Source organism: Artemia sp. Qi Xiang Cuo, chromosome 9 (genome assembly GCF_049724085.1).
Source record: "Artemia sp. Qi Xiang Cuo chromosome 9, ASM4972408v1, whole genome shotgun sequence".
Lineage (NCBI taxonomy): Eukaryota > Metazoa > Arthropoda > Branchiopoda > Anostraca > Artemiidae > Artemia > Artemia sp. Qi Xiang Cuo.
The window spans coordinates 71011194-71030239 of record NC_142802.1 but is presented as its reverse complement, the minus strand read 5'-3'; the positions used below and the strand labels follow the sequence as shown (position 1 = coordinate 71030239).

Below are 19046 nucleotides of genomic sequence, written 5' to 3'. Positions count from 1 at the left end.
CTCCCCAAGGAAGATTCTGCCTATGAAAATCCACCCCCAGCACAAAATCCCCCCCCCGAAAATTGTCTGTATACTTCCCAATAACAGATGCTACACATAAACAACGGGCAAATTTCATAACCTACAGGCTACTCCCAACGGATGTGGGGGGGGGCCATTTGCCCTAAAACATAGTTATTTCATCTTTCAACTATACTGAACAAATTAGCTATCTCAAATTTTTTGATCGGATAGCTTTGGGAGAAAATGGGTGTGAGAGGGGGGCCAGTTGCCCTCCAATCTTTTTTGTCACTAAAAAAGGGCATTAGAACTTTTAATTTCCGTTCGAATGCACCCTCTCTCGATTTTCTAGGACCATTATTTCAATACGATCACCCCTGGGAAAAAAAGCAAACAAACACGCATCCGTGATCTGTTTTCTGGCAAAAATAGCAAAATTCCTAATCTTTGTAGATAGGAGCTTGAAACTTCTACAGTAGGGTTCTCTGATGCGCTGAATCCGATGGTGTGATTTTCATTAAGAATCCTTTAATTTTAGGGGGTGTTTCCTCCCTATTTCAAAAATCAGGCTAATTTTCTCAGGCTCGTAACCTTTGAAGGGTAGCACCAAACTTGATGAATCATATATTTCATGTTGATTAATCATATTAATCAATTGATTAATCATATATTTATTAGTCAGTATATTTGGAATCAGAATAATAAGCTGATTCTTTTGATGTATCTATCAGTATCAAAATTCTGTTTTTAGAGTTTCGGTTGCTATTGATCCGAGTCGCTCCTCACTTGCAGTGTGTTACCACGAACTGTTTGATATCCATGAAAAATATTCCTGTTTGAAGAAATTACCTTGAAAATTGTGGAAATACTGATTCTATAAACAATTTTTTGTAATTCAAATCCTCTTTTAATAAATACCTAAGAAGTATACGTTCAGGGATTATTATTATAATTATTGAATTCTTGTTATTATTATAAAACTATTAACCTCGAATGTAAAAACCGGGGGTTGAAGGAGGTAACCTTAGCCTCCCTCACATTTAAGAAAGCTTAGGATGAAATACTTTGTAGTAACAAACTGTAAGCAAAGAGTGATCCTTGTAATAGAAGCCAAAATGCTAAAAATAACCATTTTCGATTACAATTCATGCAACTAAAAAAAAAAATATTTATGCTGATTCTAAATATGCAAATATTTTAATTTTAGAGATGTTCATACTGCTAATAGCGCATGAAAATTTGCATAATTTTAGAAATGGGAGTTAAGCTCTCCCGAGAGGCGTGTGATCATTATGAAAATAAAGCAACGACATGGTTGTTTTGTGAATTGATACCACTCTGGTATCAATTCATTCTGAGTATAACTCTGGGCTCACACGGCTATGGTTTTTTCTTCTGACACAAAACTCCAAAGGCGTCAAACTCCAAAAACTCCAAAGGAGCAGATGGAGCAAAAAAGTGGAAGTGATCATATTAAATCAATTCTTTATATATTTAAAAGCACAAACTACTGTATTGTCATCGAGCAAGACTTGTGAGAAAAGGAGTAATATAGCCTCCAAGTATCTGATGTCATATATAAAGTGCACTATTTTTTGGTTTTTTTGTTGAACATTACTAGAGTCCACAAACATGAATCGTTACTATCGATCGTTTATCCATAAAAACTAACGGATGTAGAGCATTCCATAGATGTACATTATATATTAAATTGTTGACCGTTAGATCCCTGTCTGAGATTGGGGTTATCTAAGCCCCAAAAAGCGTTCCGGCCTATGTTTTCCTAATTTTCATGACAGGTGCTTCAGATATATAGAGAGTCAATCACTAAATCAGGCCCTTGCCCAGGATTAAAAATCACGGGATTATAATATCGGAAACCCCAGTTGCGAAAAAGCATAAAAAAACTCCTTGGGTGAATGGCTGAAGTACATTCCTAGTTTAGAGGGTGGTTGTCGGTAGTTAAAAAAAAAGAACGAAAGAGGAAAGTCTAAACTTAAAATAGGTTAAGATTTAAATATATATATATATATATATATATATGTATATATGTATATATATATATATATATATATATATATATATATATATATATATATATATATATATATATATATATATATATATATATATATATATATATATATATATATATATATATATATATATATATATATATATATATATATATATATATATATATATATATATATATATATATATATATATATATATATATATATATATATATCTTAATATGTAGACCCCTTTTTCTCGCGGCATTCTTGTGCAAAAATCAAACTTAAATGCATAGAGTGAGCTTCGGGGGAAGGGGTGGTAGCCTTTCTGTCATTTAGGGTAATCCTGGACATGGTATAAAAATAAACATAAACTAAAGTTTAAATATTTTTCAAATGGAAGTAAATACTGACAATAAAACTTAAAAACAAACATTAATAGTTCCTTATATGAGGAGGTCTGCCTCATCCTTAGCCTAGGAATTTCGTCCACAATCTCTTAAGAACAATTGTTCAAACACAAGGGCAATTAGAATGAGATGAAAATCATTTTTCGCAATGCTTCAAAAATTGAAAATATCATTTATGCGCCTTCGCTTCAAACAATAACAATAACCAATAATAATAACAAAAATAATAAAAGCTCAGCTCAAACGTTTCAAAAGCCTTCAAAAAATGTTTCAAAAATATTGGGTAAATAAACTTTCGTCATTGTCATTAACTATATTTATTACATTTAAAATGCTGTCAGCATGGAAATATAAAGCTGTAAAGTAAAGAGTGGGGTGTCACGGAGGAGACAGGCCCCAACATTTTCTCCTTGTTTTAAGTTTTTATGTCACCCTTTGATCTTTCATTCAAACCCGTTAAGTTTATTATTTTTCTTGGTGATTAGGATGGCCCCTTTTCAATATACAGAAACAGTGATAAATTAAAAAAAAAAATGAATTTAAATGTTTTGGTAATATTACACAAATAACCGAGAGAAAATTTCCTATCCCACAGTTCCTAGTAATAAGAAATTATAAATCAAGAAATTAAAAATATTCTATTCCTGAAAAAGAATATTATTAAGTTTTGAAATAACGTTTGTTCTTTGTATATATATAAGAAACTCACAAATCCATATAAAATAAACCCTATTGCCCTCCCCCTTTTTAATGTCACCCAAGGGGTTGGACTCAAAAGCGCGCTTGTGACCATTTTTTTGTGAGGATATCAGGCAACCTCCAGAGAAGCGAGTTGATGAGGATTGAAGTCTTCTCCGAGACACGGAACGGGAAGGTGACAAGGAGAATGGTTTAGTTTCGATTGTGTTTGTATTTCAGAGTGAAAGATGAATGAAACCAAGTGATAAGTGGCAAAAGAGGTTGGTGGTAGTTTATTTTTGTTTATTGCTGGCTGGAGCAAATGGCTCTGAGTAGGTTATTGAGGTTGAGAACGGTTGACTTTTGAGAGGGAAATCTTTCAATGAAATATAAGCTTATAATATATATGAAATATATGGCTTTTATAAAAATAGAACAATGCATAGGAATTTTTTTTGTAGGATACTAAATTCGAACAAGATAAAAATGGATGAATTACGCGAAACTTGAAAAGAATATGGTACAAATCGTAAAAATATTTAGGTTATAGGAAAAGGTCGATCGTAGTCTACCTCTATATTTTTGTATTTGTTCAACATGAATAATTGCTAATATTAATAGTCTTACATCTAGTATTAAGGGAAACTAACGAAAAAATAGAAAAAACACTCTTAGTAGCCTGCATATGAGGTCCCATAGTTAAGTGGGAGCTTATTATTACCAATATTTTTAACTCTTGTCTGTTTTAATACATATTTATATTTAATTCAAAATTTTATATTCCATTTTGAAAAGAAATTAAGTTTGTATATAATTAGAGAATCTTACCTAAAACAAATTAACTTGGATTCCTTTAATAGTAAACACAACCGCGTCAATTGGATGGGGGGGGTAACTGTCCACCTAGATCATAAAAAAGTACTTTTCTTGGCAGTTTATCTAAAAAAATACCTTTTTTTGGTATTTTCAGGCATTACAAAAATTGAAAACAGTTTTATTGTGTTTTTTTTTAGATTTTAGAAAAATTCATTTTGCCCCCCAACCTGAAATATTGTAACTTGACGATCCATAGTAAATATATCTACGAAAAGAAAAAATTATGCTCTAGCTATTGCTCGCATAATCCTGAAGTAGAATGTGGTCTTTTGCTTATGCGAGAGGTATTCAGTCTAAAAAGGAGTAAAAACGATTTAAGTGTTTAAGACAGTTTAACCGTCTTTTATTTATCATGTTAGGAAAGGATGTAAAATTGTAGATGGGTGGCTTTTCGCAATCTTAGAAAATACGTGCATTAGAAGAATTGAACTTTGTAACGGTGTTTTCAAGCTTTCATCTCTGCCCCTTCCCTATTTGTAAGGTTCAAAAAATTGAATAAAAAACTTTGGAGTGCATTTTTTTGTTTTTTTTTTGTTAATTTTGGTGTGAGCTCTGTGGTAAAAAATGGGCTTTAGCTGTACTAATTTAATGTAGTTAATTTGAAATTAATGTTATTAATTTAATTTTATTGAACATATTTTCTTAAGCTGATAACGTTATTGCATAAGTGTATGTCGCTTATGCAATAAGCGACAATTTCTGCAAATAAGCGAATTTTTGCGTGGGCTGAGTTACTCATAGCAATGAAACGTGCCCATTTTTTGAGTGGTCCAAGTTCAGAATCGTGCCGTGATTTGGTCATAGATGAGATTTGGCCAAGTAGAAAAAAGAGAGTTTACTTTTTTAAAGCTCCGTGGTAAAAAGTGGGCTTTAACACTAACTTAATGTAGGCTAATTAATTTAAATTTGATTTAATAGATTTAAATTTATTGGACATGTTTTATAAAGCCGATAAAATTATTTATTATACGTATCAAACAGTTCATGGTAACAAACTGTAAGTAAGGAGCAACCCAGCTCAATAGTAACCGAAATTCAAAAAACGAAATTTTTATACCAATAGATACATCAAAAGAATTGGATTTTTGTGCTGATTTCAAATATATTAATTTCATTGAGTTTAGTCTTACCCATCAAAAGTTACTATCCTGAAAAAAAATCGCCTTATTTTCGATAAAAGTAGAAAACACCCCCATAGAGCGATATAATCGTAATGAAAATCACACCATCAAATTCAGCGTATCAGGAAACCTTAATATAGAGGTTTCAAGCTCCTATCTGTAAAAATGTGGAATTTTGTATGTTTTGCCAGAAGAAAGATCGCGGATGCGTGTTTATTTGTTTGTTTGTATTTTTTTTTCCAGGGGTGATCGTATCGATCCAGTGGCCCTAGAATATCACGAGAGGGCTCATTCGAACGGAAATAAAAGATCTAGTGCCCTTTTTAAGTGATCAAAAACATTGGAGGGCAACTAGGCCGCCTTCCACGCTCATTTTATTCCCAACTCACCTGATAAAAATTTTAGCCATTTTATTTTAGCAATTGTAGCAATATTAGCAATAGAGATTTATTTAAAAATTTTAGCAATAGAGATAGCCCTTTTGTTCATCATAGTCAAAATCTAATAATTATGTCTTTGAGGATGACTAAATCCCCTACGGTCTCCGGGGGAAGGGCTGCAAGTTATGAACTTTGCCAATTGTTTACACATAGTATTGGTTATTGGGAAGTATACAGACGTTTTCAGGAGGGATTTTTTATGGTGGGGGGTTGGGGGGAACACGTGGGAAGGATCTTTTTCCATGGAGGATATTTTCGTGGGGAACGGGGCATTTCCATGAAGGCCCGGCACTCGGCTCGGCACGTGGCAGGATTCTATATATAGATTCTCACTGTCGCTTGTCTTCTAAACGTAGACAATTTGAACCTTTTCTTGATGTCATGGCGTCCAAATTGACCTTAAATTAGAAGTGGTACCTGCGTATAATTACATTTTTTTATTGGACCCTGAACTTTTGCCTCGGCTTGTCTTTTGTCATTATGAAAGACATATCGCCGAACCTTTGTTTCTTTCAGTTGTTCAGGTGGTGGGACAAAAACTTCTTTTCCTTCCAACGATTTATGTAGTCCATTTTTTTTTATTCTTCAAGGTATGGAAGGTATTGACGACCTTTGGTTTTCTAACCATTAATAGGCTAGAAGAAGATCAACGAAAAGTGGAATTTTTCTTCTATGGAAATTCTCTAGGACAAAAAAATTTTAAATTCCTTAGCCCTACTAGGGGGAAGGTGATTGTGTCGCAGTGATATAACACTTGAGCCCAAGATGGGCAAACACTCTTCTTCTAACCTAGAATCTTTAAAGTTTCTGTTATTTTCCACTCACAAGAAAGTTTAAGTATCTTTTGTAATCTCGTGGTACAATATGATAGGGTCTGCATTCCCTCTTTTACCTCCTTGTGGTTATCTAGTACAATATTCCAGGGATAAGGTCTGGTCTGTGTGGAGAGCGGCCAAGACCAATCATTCGCGACACACATGTCTTTTCGGGTGCGTCGTCACAGCAATGCTAGATCCTGTAACCGGTAGTCTAAAAAACGTTTAGTTCTAAAGCAAACGTCTAGTATATTTTTTTTTTCCTGCCATGCGAAGGAAAATCATCAACAAAACTGTTTATCGTCCGATTATCGTAAATGACAAACTACAACCAAAAGAGTAAAAGAAGGAAATTTTTTTTATTTTTTGATTTATAATTTTTTTTTTCGCAAAAACAACAATCAACTCGACTTGAATCCAAAAAGAAAAAAACAATAGTTCCTACTCAGTTTTGTATTTTCTTTCTTTTGCCTGCTATAAAGTGGTTTAAATAACGATGAAAATTATATGGTATGTCTCAGAGAGGGGTACTTTTCTAGCTCTTGAAAAAGAAGAAAATGTTTAGGAGGGTAAGGGTGGGGGACTATCCTTACTCATGCCCCTATGTATGGAGAAACAGGCGAGGATCTGTTTCGCTTTATGCCCCTGTCCCAAGTTATTAGGTTTAAGGAAAGATGTATTTTCAATTTATAGGTCAAATGAGTTGGTTTTGTTTCAGTAATGGGTTCGAATATATTTACAACAATTAATACAAAATGTATTAAATTGGGAAAATTTTTCAGAGAGACGGGGAGAGGGAGTGAGTGCTTAAGATATTTTGTTGGTATGTGAGCTTTTTTCTGTTATTTTTTATGCGTTACTGAATTGCTGCTTTGAGTATTAAGATTAGTATTTTGTCTTTTAACATGACCCTGTGGCTTTTTTGCCAAAAATACCTCTCCATCTGTCTGTACACCAAAGTATAAACGCATACTGAACAAGTACTGACAAAACCTATCCTCTCCGCACAAAAAAAGTGACACTTTGTCCGCGTCTCCGGAGACGATTCCATACCTATGCGAACCTGGCGAGTAAATCACAAGTTCCGTAGGTGATTATACTTGTTCCGTAAAAGCTGTATTAAATTTAATTTATGGGTTCGGAGCGATTAAGTAGTACAACATTTATCCTCTAGAGGCGCTGAGGTACGCGGGGTGACTTTTGGAGAGTTTTGTCAGTACTTGTTCAGTATGTGTTTATACTTTGCTGTACACATTACGCGGGAACAGAGACTAGCCTCCTACTGCTACTTTGAAAAGAGTTTCTGCAAAGAGATAAAAAAACTGGAGCCTGAAATCCTTCTGGTCATAACTTCGCTTGGGAATGCAGAGAATGAGAAGGTCACTGAAAAGGTCAAATCAGAGGATTTTTCTGGGAGGGGGATCAAGTATTTGAAATGTTTTCATTTTTAGACCACCATTTAAAACTTGGAGGACTTAAAGGAGTATCGAGGATTTGTTCTCTTAACTTTAGCATTGTGCTCTTGATTCTGTTCTCTTAATTTTAAAAGACAAAGAATGAGAAGTTCAATTGCAAAAAACCACTTACTACCAGGAAAGCAAAATTATTCCTAAAGAGGCCCTGCTATTTCTTTCCTTTTTTTATAAAGAAAATTTTTCTCACTTTCATTTTACCACAAACATGCTATGAACCGTTGACAATGGCAGTGAAATGCATCCAGTCAATAGTTAATTTTAAAACTATGACGAATACCATAAATGCGATAGAGCAAACAACAGTGTAGTGTCCCCGGAGAACGTAAATCTGATCAGTTATTTGGTTTTTGAATGCAAGCAATTGAGCGTCTTTTTTGTGGTTTATGCCAAACGGCAAACGACTATATTTCAAACAGACTGAACGCAGTCAATAGGTCTCATGAAAATATCACAAGTTCTATAAGCAGTTTGGCAGCTATGCCCTGTTTTGTCCCTTGGATCAGGGGGGGGGGGGTTGGGACTTTCACAAAAGCTTACCTGTTTTTTTTAAGGGAATAACTAGACATGGAATTGTGGGAGAAGTAGGCAAGCTTTTTTTTCTGACTCCCTTTAAAATAACGCGCCACGTCTTGTGTTTTCTTCTGCACCAGTCTTCCGACAGATTCTTTGCAGTAGTGTCAATTCATAACATTTAGGCGTATTTGTACAGTTTATCAACTAGAAATACACAAAGATATTTTCAATGAAAATACCCGCAAAGACTGTTTTTTAAAATCTGGAGGAAGAACAAAAATCTAGGGGGCAATTCTCCCTTCCTCCTCCTCCACTTGACGGCACTGCATCCCTTCCTCCTCCATCCTTCCTTCCCCCTTCCTCCTCCTCCACTTGACACCACTAGATCCTAGGCTAATTTGGTCTAATACAAAGGAAACATAAAGTAACATAGAACCGGTAAACATCAAAGATATTATGAAATAAAACTGAACTAGCCAATTGCTGTTTGAGTTCAAGCACAGGCTAGTTGAAGTATTGCAAAATTTGGCAATACTGTCAAAGACATTACAAAAGCTCAGAAACAGGCTTATGCATAATACAGTACCCTTTCCTGGAGGGGGTTGAATTTTGAGAAGAAATCTAATTTTAACATTTTGAAAATCATATTTTGTTAGAGTGTCAATGGGATTGACAGTCCGCCTATTAGACGCAGTACCGCACATCTCGTTTTTTAGTACTCAAATTAAATTGAAAAAAAAGTTGAAAAAGTTTTTTTTCAATTGAAAGTAAGGAGCAACATTAAAACATAAAACAAACAGAAATTATTACGTCTATGAAGGGGTTCGCCCAATCGTCAATACCTCATTCTTTACGCTAAATTCCGAAATTTGTTCCAATTCTTTAAGAATGACCCCTGAATCACAAAGGCCGTTTAATTAGAATAAACAGCTCTTTTGAAAGTACTAAAATAAACTTTACCGTAAAGAGCGATATATTGACTAGAGGGCAATCCCCCTCACATACGTAATAATTTCTGTTGGTTTTAAGTTTTAATGATGCTCCTTACTTTCAGTTAAAAAAAACTTTTTTTTTTCAATTTAATTTCTGATCGTTTTTTAAGTAATGCTGGGAAATCCGGCGCCCCTTTCATGGAAAATTCTCTTCCTGTATGAAAAATTCCTCCATGGAAAAATCCTCCCACGTGACCCCCTCCCCCTGCCTCCTCTCCCACAAGAAAATAATCCCCCGAAAACGTCTGTATAATTCCCAATAACCAGTGCTAAATGTAAACAATGGGCAAAGTTCAGAACTTACAGCCCTTCCCCCAGGGACTGTGGGGGATTAAGTCATCCTTTATAGACACAGTTATAAGAATATAACACAGTTATACTATGCTGAACAAAATGGCTATCTCAAAATTTTGATCGGGTTACTTTGGGAAAAAATGAGCGTGGGAGGGGGCCTAGTTGCCCTCCAACTTTTTGGTCACTTAAAAAGGAACTAGAACTTTTAATTTCCGTTTAAATGAGCCCTCTCGTGATATTCTAGGACCACTTGGTCGAACGATCACCCCTGGGAAAAAAATAAATAAACACGCATCCGTGATCTTTCTTCTGGCAAAAAATACAAAATTCCACAATTTTGCAGATAGGAGCTTGAAACCTCTACAACAGGGTTCTCTGATACGCCGAATCTGATAGTGTGACTTTCATTAAGATTCTATGAGTTTTAGGGGTCGTTTCTCCCTTTAAAAAAAGGCAAATTTTCTCAGGCTCGCAACTTTTGATGGGTAACACTAAACTTGATGAAACTTACCGTATATATTTGAAATAAGAATAAAAATCTAATTTTAGTAATGTATCTATTGGTATCAACATCTAGTTTTTTAGAGTTTCGGTTACTATTGAGCTGAGTCGCCCGTTACTTACAGTTCGTTACCATGAACTGTTTAATATTCCATAAACCGTCTAGTTTTTAGTAAACGTTTAGCTGTGGAAGCTGTACCAGCATCTTGATTTTCCAAAAATACCTCTTAAGTAATTCTTGCAAATCCCCGAAAGATAGATTTGAAATCTTTGATGCTATGCAACTCATTATTTAACCATTTCTATCAATGTCACTCACCCTGCGACTGGCGTCTTCTTTTTTTTCTTTTTTTTTAATACAGAAGTCCCCCTAAGGTCCTCATTAGATCTCATTTTACAAGCTGATACCCTGAAAACAACATAATACTCATTGGGTTTGTCCCCCTATTTTTTTTTTCTTGTATAAACCAATTAGGTATAATCATCTGGTTTTTTTTTCGTAAGGGAAAAACGACAAAAAATTCTGAATTTGAATACGCAAGCACTTGCAGGGAGGGCCTATTGTTTCAAGTGCTTTTTGGTTCTCCAGACGAGTTTTTGTGCGCCTTTCTTTTTCAGTTTTTGCTGATGGCCAAACTTGGGTTTATATAACCCGAATCTTGTTTGTCCCGTAATCAATGTATTTGCACAGCAATGAATGGTTGATAAGATTATTAAGAGTAATTCAGGCTTTAAAAATTTTTATTAACTGTGCTTAATGAAATAAAGAAAGGGGCGTAGCTAGGGGGGGGGGAGGAATTGATGTCCCAAGGCGTAGCCTCTGACAGGGTGCCCAGCTAAGTTTTTTTTTACTTATATTGTGGTAGTGATGGTGTAGTAGTTCAAAACTCGACATTGTCCCTAAGCGCTAAAAACCCTAGCTAACACACTAATTAAACATCCCGTTACATCATATATTGTAGAGTTCCTGCTTGTTTACGGCTTGTATTTTGAATAGTTATTTCTAAATTTTTCAGCTTCTTTTTGTGTCTCAGTCTTAATTGAGACTTTCTTATTTAATTAGCTTATTTTATCTGAAGTTGACCCTTAATGTTTATTAATAATTTGCATAAGCTAATTTTTATAATTGGCAAAACAATGTGCATTGGCACTTACACTTTCAACGTTGGTGCTTTCTTGGTTTCATGTCTTTAATGAGCCCTCCTTTGACAAATATTCCATCAGCCTCCCCCTCCCTCTCTCTCACTGTCTCTTAATCCTTCGTATTCTCAGTATACTTCTATGTTTTCCTGTCGAATATGCTATCAGATTCTTTCAGTTACAACGTTCTGACTATAAAAGAAATGGCAAAAATAACGCTAAAATGCTTTTTTGCAGAAAATGGATCCTCGAGATCTTCTTCAAGCTTGTCTTTCTACACCACGGCCGGGATTATCCACACCTCGGCCGCAACCCGGTGTTACTCCAGAACCGGCTGCAGCTCGAACAGGGCCATCACCATCTTCCCTTGCTTCAGCCTTAGGTCTAGGAAATGAGCCATACCAAGTAAATTCTGGTAGAAATTCTGCTTCTACGCCAATTACGGCGCAGAATGGTGTTTTAACAACAGCAGCTGCAGCAGCACTAGCGGCTTTTGCCTCCACGGGTGTTCCTGCTGTGTTTCCTACTCCTCAAGGAAATCGGATTATAAGCCGAAATCTTAATGGGACATGTAAGTAATTCGATCGTTTTTAAGAGGAACAAATAAGTATCTTTATTGTTTTTAAGGAAAACAAATTCATATTGGAGAAATATTAAGGGCAATATCATTCTCTGATAGTGATTATTATAGTAAATAAGCATATAGTCAGAGTCGTGGGGTAGAACTTTGATGCTCTGGAAATTACGATTTTAAATCAAGTTAACTAGGTTGAAATGAGAACGTAAGTACTTACGTGTTACAGCGACCACACTTTGTTCTTGATCTGTAATGAAACCGGTTTTCTGTGTCCACTCGGAGATAATCAGTTTAGCCTGAGTGAGATAAACTGCTATGCAGGTATATTTTAATTAAATGTTTAATATATAGAGTTGGTTAGATAAATAAAAGTTCAAATAGGGATCAAATTCTTTTAATAGACAGTGATTTTCACAAACAGTGATAAAATTTCACAAAAAACACTAGATATTTCGGTCACATATGCAGTGACCGTCATCAGTAGTAAAGACAGTCACTGCATATGTGACCAAAACATCTATTATTTTCTGTGAATTTTATCACTGTTTGTGAAAATCACTGTCTATTAAAAGGATTTGATCCCTATTTGAACTTTTATTTATTTATCGTCATGGAAAGGCAGTGTGGTCTTTGAAATTATCTACGTCGGAGTTGGTTAGGTTAGGTATATAATATAATGCGTTCTGGGCAGCTTGCTTTCACTAATTCTCTGTTGTAGTATCCATATTTTTATTTTACTAAAGTATTATATTTTCATCATACTTTGGTGTATTTCATTAGGATTAGCCTAACTTCAATTCTTTGGCGTGGTTGTGGTCTGTGGTGTGTGGTTTGGTGTGGTTGTTGTTTGGTGTGGTTGCTATAACATGTAGTACGAGAACGTACTTTGTAAAATCTTCAAGTAAGTAAGTATGACGGCACTAGACTCTCTAGTCACGGCAGTAGATGTTCAAGTACTTTCTAAGAAAAATGTAATCCCTCAAAAAAAGCGTTGCGTCCTTGTTGTCTGTTTTATTTGTAGAGAAAACCTTTCGTTATTCTTAAATATGTCTAATTCATTTTAACGCGAGTCTAGTTGGTCATGTTCTACGTTTCTTGTGATGGTAAAACTAACTCTAATTGTTAACTGAACTTTATATTAAAACTTTATAATTATAATGAAATAAATAAATAAAATATAAACAATAAATATCGTAAACACAACAAATAAATACAGTAAAAATACAATAACAAATGATACAATAAATGAAATACAATAGATAAATACGACAAAAAATAAGAAATAAATACAACAACTAATTAATACAATAAAATAAATAAAGTACATTTAAACAAGAATTACTTTCCATTATCCAACTTTTCTTACTTTACTTTGATATTTTTTATTGAGCAAGTGTAGTGAAAGTTTGGTCTGAAAAAAATTAACTAGTCAAATCTTAAAAAAAAGACTTAGCAAGATGAGAATTGCTTCCTACTTACAGTGGGGGAGGGGGGAGTTGCCTTACAGTGGGGGTCGTCGTTGGAGGGCGGGGAGGTTCCTTCTCAGTAATTTGGAAAAAAAACTATAATTTATCAAGTAGCTTAAAACTGTTGCTCGTTTTAATTGTCAAATTTTCTCTTTAATTTGAGCATATAATTTTTTGAATTAATCTGTGCTCGTTTTTAGCATGGGAAACATACGAAACATAAATGTCTATTGCGCTTTGCATTATGCTGCGTATATTTATTTTTACAGATAAATTACCTTTGCAATAGTATTATCAAGTAAAAAGGTGATCCTAGATAATTCAAATATGGAAAAATTCTCTATGATTCCTGTTTCGTCAAATTTGATCAGATAATTTTTCTTCTGATACTTTATTACTTCCTACTTCCTACTTCCTACTTTTTTACTTCTGATAAATTTGTACTTCCTAAAATCGATCATTTCAAGATTAGATTATCTTGTCTTAAAACTTTCAAAAGTGGAAAAGAATATACCCTCTATATCTGCAAATAGAACAGAAATAGAGTAATTGAAGAATAGGAAGGTTTCCTGATTTCCTGAATGAAAAATAAATCATTGAAAAATAAATACTTACTACTTTTTATAATGATATTCGTACCATAACTAGATAGGTCAAATCGGTTGGATCCGCTCCAGGAATCATTTAATTGTTTTAATTTTTATTTCCAGTATCTAACTGAAACTCCGATTCTCTTATTTGTCATTTAAATACCTAACAAACACTGATAAAGTCCTATTCCTTGCGTCTTGGATTCACTTTCTAACACATAAATTTTGAACTGCCCCTATGCGCAATACCATGCTGACTTCTCGCTATTTCCACTTTTCTAAATATTTTTTTTAACCAAAAAAAGAATTGACCTAAAATTGCTAAGAATTATGATTCAAATTAGTCGCAATTCACAAAATGTCAGCGCTACTTGTGGTACATTTGTCTCTGCATCAGCATGCTGTACGAAATGTCTGCTGCAAGTAGGATAAAGTGAATATAAACAAGTTGTGGATATTTTTCTCACAGTTTAGAAATTTTGTGTGCGCGTATAAGCGGTACCAACCCTTTCTATTTTTCTATGGTTGTCAGTTTTATCATGCAGCATTAGGAGACCGAGCTTTGCTTGTGAAGGGAGTTATAGACACAAAAACGATATTCAGTGTAACACTTTGGAAATGTATACCCCCCATACCCTGATTTACTCGAGAAAAACTTTTGTGCAATTTTTATTATATTCGTTCTCTCTAAAACTAAGATACAAGGGGGAAGATAATTTTCAAACTCTGGGCGTCAATTTTCCCCTCAAACTGGCGTCCCGGGCAATTTTTAATTAATTGAAGGTTTCTGCCCTAATGATGCTAAAAATTGTTCAGATTTCCTGGATATTCTTTGTCAAGCAATGCCCAACGGATAAGTTAGTAATTCTAACTTTATTTTTCAAATTCTTTCAAATTTGGAACACTGTCGCTATTTAAATGTGGGGAATATGTCACAATATAATGTTACACAATCTTTGGTAATACTTTTGCTTATCCTGTATCTTTAAATAGACAGCGCTATTGCGCTGCCTTTGATTTTTGTCTTGGCTGTACATGGCCCGCTGATATCAATGCTATTTATTGAAAATAAATCGGTGAGCCCACAAATAAATCAATTTAACAAAAAATCTTAAATAATATTTGAATAAATCACGTATATTATAAGGTTAGTACAGCAAATTAAATCTTACAGAGTTAAAATCCATTCAAAATTAGGAGCAAATGAATAGCGCAATGCCCAGGGCTATTAAAATAGAGCTTGGTTCAATTATGAGATTGAGGATCCTGTGCTGGGCGTGGGGGTAGGGCGAAATGGAGAGAGGCTACGCACTGCAGCATTAGTGATGAATCTGGCTGAAAAAAACCGAATGTATACGACATTAACCTTCGCCCACCCGAAAGCTTGTTTACGCTATACTACTGCCGTCTGCAGCAGCTCATTGCTGACAATTTTAGTAAAAGTAAAGCACCAGACCTTATATTTTTGATTGTTTAATGTGTGTTTATTGTTTATAATGTATTGCGTAATGTTTTTAAATTCACCAAGTAGCGTATTTGTTAGATAGTTACTTTTCTTCACTACCGCTTGAACAGCAGCTACCTCAATAGCACCCCCCTTGCCCCCCAATAAAAACTCTGTAGCTACGCCCCTGCCTATTTATCCTCTTGCGTCTTTTTAGTACCAAGTAGAAACGGGGGAACAACGCCTAACACGCCTTCCCCTGACCATGACAGAATAGGTTATTTTGGCTATTTTGATGCATCATTTTCCCCTAAAAACATTATAAGGCAGGTGTTTCTAATTTTTTCTAGGTCAGTTCCCCTTGTTAATAGGCTTAGTTTTTCTCTTGGATGTTTTTACCATATTAATGCAATTGCATAGAAATAATTTCTATAAAATATAATATAACAACTATTAATAGGGGTTATAAAAGTAGCTTTTAAAACTCTTATGTACTATTCTAGGGGTGCACGTATCACCCCTTAGAAACCTCTGGTGTAACATTTTGGATAAATGCCCTTGTGATTCAGTGCCATAGTTTACAAAAATGTACTGGATGTAATCATTTTACTTATCTCTTAAAGCAATATAATTAAAACATTTTGATTGACAGAATAAATATGTAAAGATCTATTTATGGCATAAGGCAACTTTTTGTCTGGATTTTACTCTCACGAACTCAATTAACTATATACATATACTCGTATGTATGTATTCTGTTTGCCCTTTCCATGAGAAAAAAAAAGAAATATCTTGTTTTATGAAGCCTAAATGAGATCCATTTCGAAGCAAAGGGTTGCCCACTTTTAAAAAAGCATGTTCACCAGTTGGCGCACGCCAAAGATGGCGGAATTGCACCGTGTATGGTGCGAAGTTTTCTGTGCATGGATCAAAGAGGCATGGTTTGATGAAAAATTTTGATATATGATGGGGCAAGTGGGGTTCCAAAATACACCCAAGAGCGTGGTGCGTAGAAAACTTCACGTATCGGAGCCATTTATACCTTCAATAAAGTCATATGCAATTATACTTTCAATAAAACATAGGCTAAACTTTAGTATATTATTTAAGAAGAAAAAAATTTTTCAAGAAAAGTTAAGAGCCAAATTATAACGTGATATAATAACGTGAAATTATAACGTGATCAGAAATAGCGTGATAAGTAATTCATATTTAGTAATTCAATAAAGTCATTCAATATACAGTCGACTCACGATTATCCGCGGAATTGGGTGGCGTGAGTGCTGAGAATAATCGAATTCCGTGGATAATCCACATATTAGAAAAAATGGGTGGTAGGGACATAGAAAAACAAAATTACGCTTATTAAAACGTGTGTTAAAAAAAAACAACGGAAAAAAGTAATAAAAGGAATGACATTATAATAACCATTCGAAAAAAGATAAACAAATCGGTACTTGTGCATTTTATGGTACACACCGCTAAGTCAATTTTGGTTAATGCTAATGAAATATAATAAAATAAGATGAATATATAATAGTTTAGAAACAAATTTGGGCTATATTTGCACATTAGGGGGGGGAGTGGAGGGTAAAGCATAGCATATATTAAATACGTAACCTAACTTAACCTAGGTACATCCCCCCTAAAACCCAAAAAATAACAGTTTAAATATTGTAAACGAAATGAAAACCACGCTTTGTATTCCATTTCTCTATTGCAAATACCCGTTTGACGGGTATTAGTAGTTCCTTGTACAATATATAGCGGTGTGTACCATAAAGTGCACAAGAACCAACAAATCATAGTATTTTCTAAGATTTTCGTATTTATAATTTTTTTTTATTTGCATTGCCGCGGTTAATCCGCATTGCGGATAATCGAACCAAGCGTAATTGTGAGTCGACTGTAGTTAGTAATTCAATGTAATTAGTAATTTATGTAGTTAGTAATTCAATAAAGTGATAGGCAATTAAGCTTTCAATAAAATATAGGCTAAACTTTAGCATAATATTAAAAAAAAAATATTTAAAAAAAAAAGTGAAGAGCCAAGTTATGAACAAGATCAATCAGAAATAAGATAAGTAATTCATACTTAGTAATTCAATAAACTAATTCAGTATAGTTAGTAATTCAATGCAGTTAGTAATTCTTGTAGTTAGAATTCAGTAAAGTGATAGGCAATTATGTTTTCAATAAAACATGGGCTAAACTTTAGCGGTCAAGAGCCAAATTGTGACTAAAAACCATAAGAAATAAAATGATAAGTATTTTATACTTAGCAATTCAACAAAGTCATAATTATGCTTTCAATAAGACTTAGGCTAAACTTTAGTAGCCTATATTGTTTAAAAAAAAAGAAAAAAAAGCAAGAAAAGTCAAGAGCCAGATTATGACTAAAAACCATCAAAAATTAAGCGAAAGTAATTCATACTTAAAATCAAAATGAATTAATAAATGAAGCCAAAAAGGTACAGAAATTCAGAGGAATAATCAGATTAAAGACAAGATATTAGTTTTAGCATGGATGTAAAATGAATAGCCAATTCAAACATAAAACTATTTGTATTTTGAATTCCGTAGTGAGTTTCAACACAATAAAGCAACACCAACACAATAGTAGAATAATGTCGTAAGGTAGATCAAGGTTTAAAATAAGAGCTACTAGGAATGGCTGCCCCTCTCCCCCTCTTAAACCCTTTAACACGCTTGAGTGGAGTTTGCGTTATTTGAAAATAATATTTGCTTTCAATAGCGTTGTTTTTGATTGTTAGAACATTGACAACAAAGAAAATAAAAATCACAATAATTATCAAGACTATAGGAAAGAAGTATTAAAAGGAGACTGATTCCTTGAGACTTAATTCTTTGAGTTTTCAGAATGCTTGTATTTTTAATAGAACACATGTTCAAAATATTTTTGGCGTACAAATGACGCTTCGGTCTTCAGAAGGCTTATAGGGGGATAGCCCGACTCTTATCCACGATAATTTCTGCTTGTTTCAAGTTCTAGTTGATTATTCACTTAAATTTCTGTTCGTGAGGACTCATTTATTTATATCTGTTATCTCTATTTTTGTGTGATTATTAGTTTTTAATTTTGTTCGTTTTTTTTAACACGACTCTACTTTTCATTGAAAAACTTTTTAAATTAATTCCTCCTCGCTGGGCCTCCTTGGAGTGTCACGAAACGATACAGCCCAAATTAAAAAAAAAAATCTCTTTTCGATTTTTCCCCAGTCCATATGCTTAGTAAGTTGCAAGTCAATCAGAGATAAAAAAACGAGGGGATACCAATTCTCTGAAATCATGTATAGCGGGGGCGGTGTGCCAAGAGTACCATGCATGGCGAAACTGTGCAAAGCGTGGCAGAACTGTGCCAAGCGTTTCGGAACTGTGCCAGACGTGGTGGAGCTGTGGTATGGATCCTGTGCCAAGCATGGTCTGGTGGAACTTTCCGTCACGCCTGGCGTTCCGAGATGTACACCAGACGGCAGGAAAGTATGTAACCCCTCAATTAAACCAAATATGTACCTCTTCCGGGTGTCAGAATCAATGAAGTAAATTGTTTTCGAAGGTATCTCCCTTCCTTGAGGTCCCCTTGTCCATGTCTTTATAAACTTTAAGTTTAAACCAGTCAGACGTTCATTTAGGGCTACCTGACCCTGCCTACTTGATTTCAAGTCTTTACGAGTG

The 19046-nt window shown here is 34.4% G+C and overlaps 1 protein-coding gene across 3 annotated transcripts in view; it reads left to right on the top strand.

Moving 5' to 3' along the window:
- Positions 1 to 3296: 3296 nt before the first annotated feature.
- The window catches only part of nab (NGFI-A-binding protein homolog), a 229582-nt gene continuing 213832 nt past the window's right edge, over positions 3297 to 19046 (top strand). For all 3 annotated transcript variants that reach the window (XM_089094852.1, XM_089094850.1, XM_089094851.1), the window contains exons 1-2: positions 3297 to 3387; positions 11511 to 11844. In XM_089094852.1, the coding sequence (XP_088950978.1) occupies positions 11514 to 11844 (331 nt within the window). In that variant the 5' untranslated portion in view covers positions 3297 to 3387; positions 11511 to 11513. The remainder of the gene's footprint in view (positions 3388 to 11510; positions 11845 to 19046) is intronic.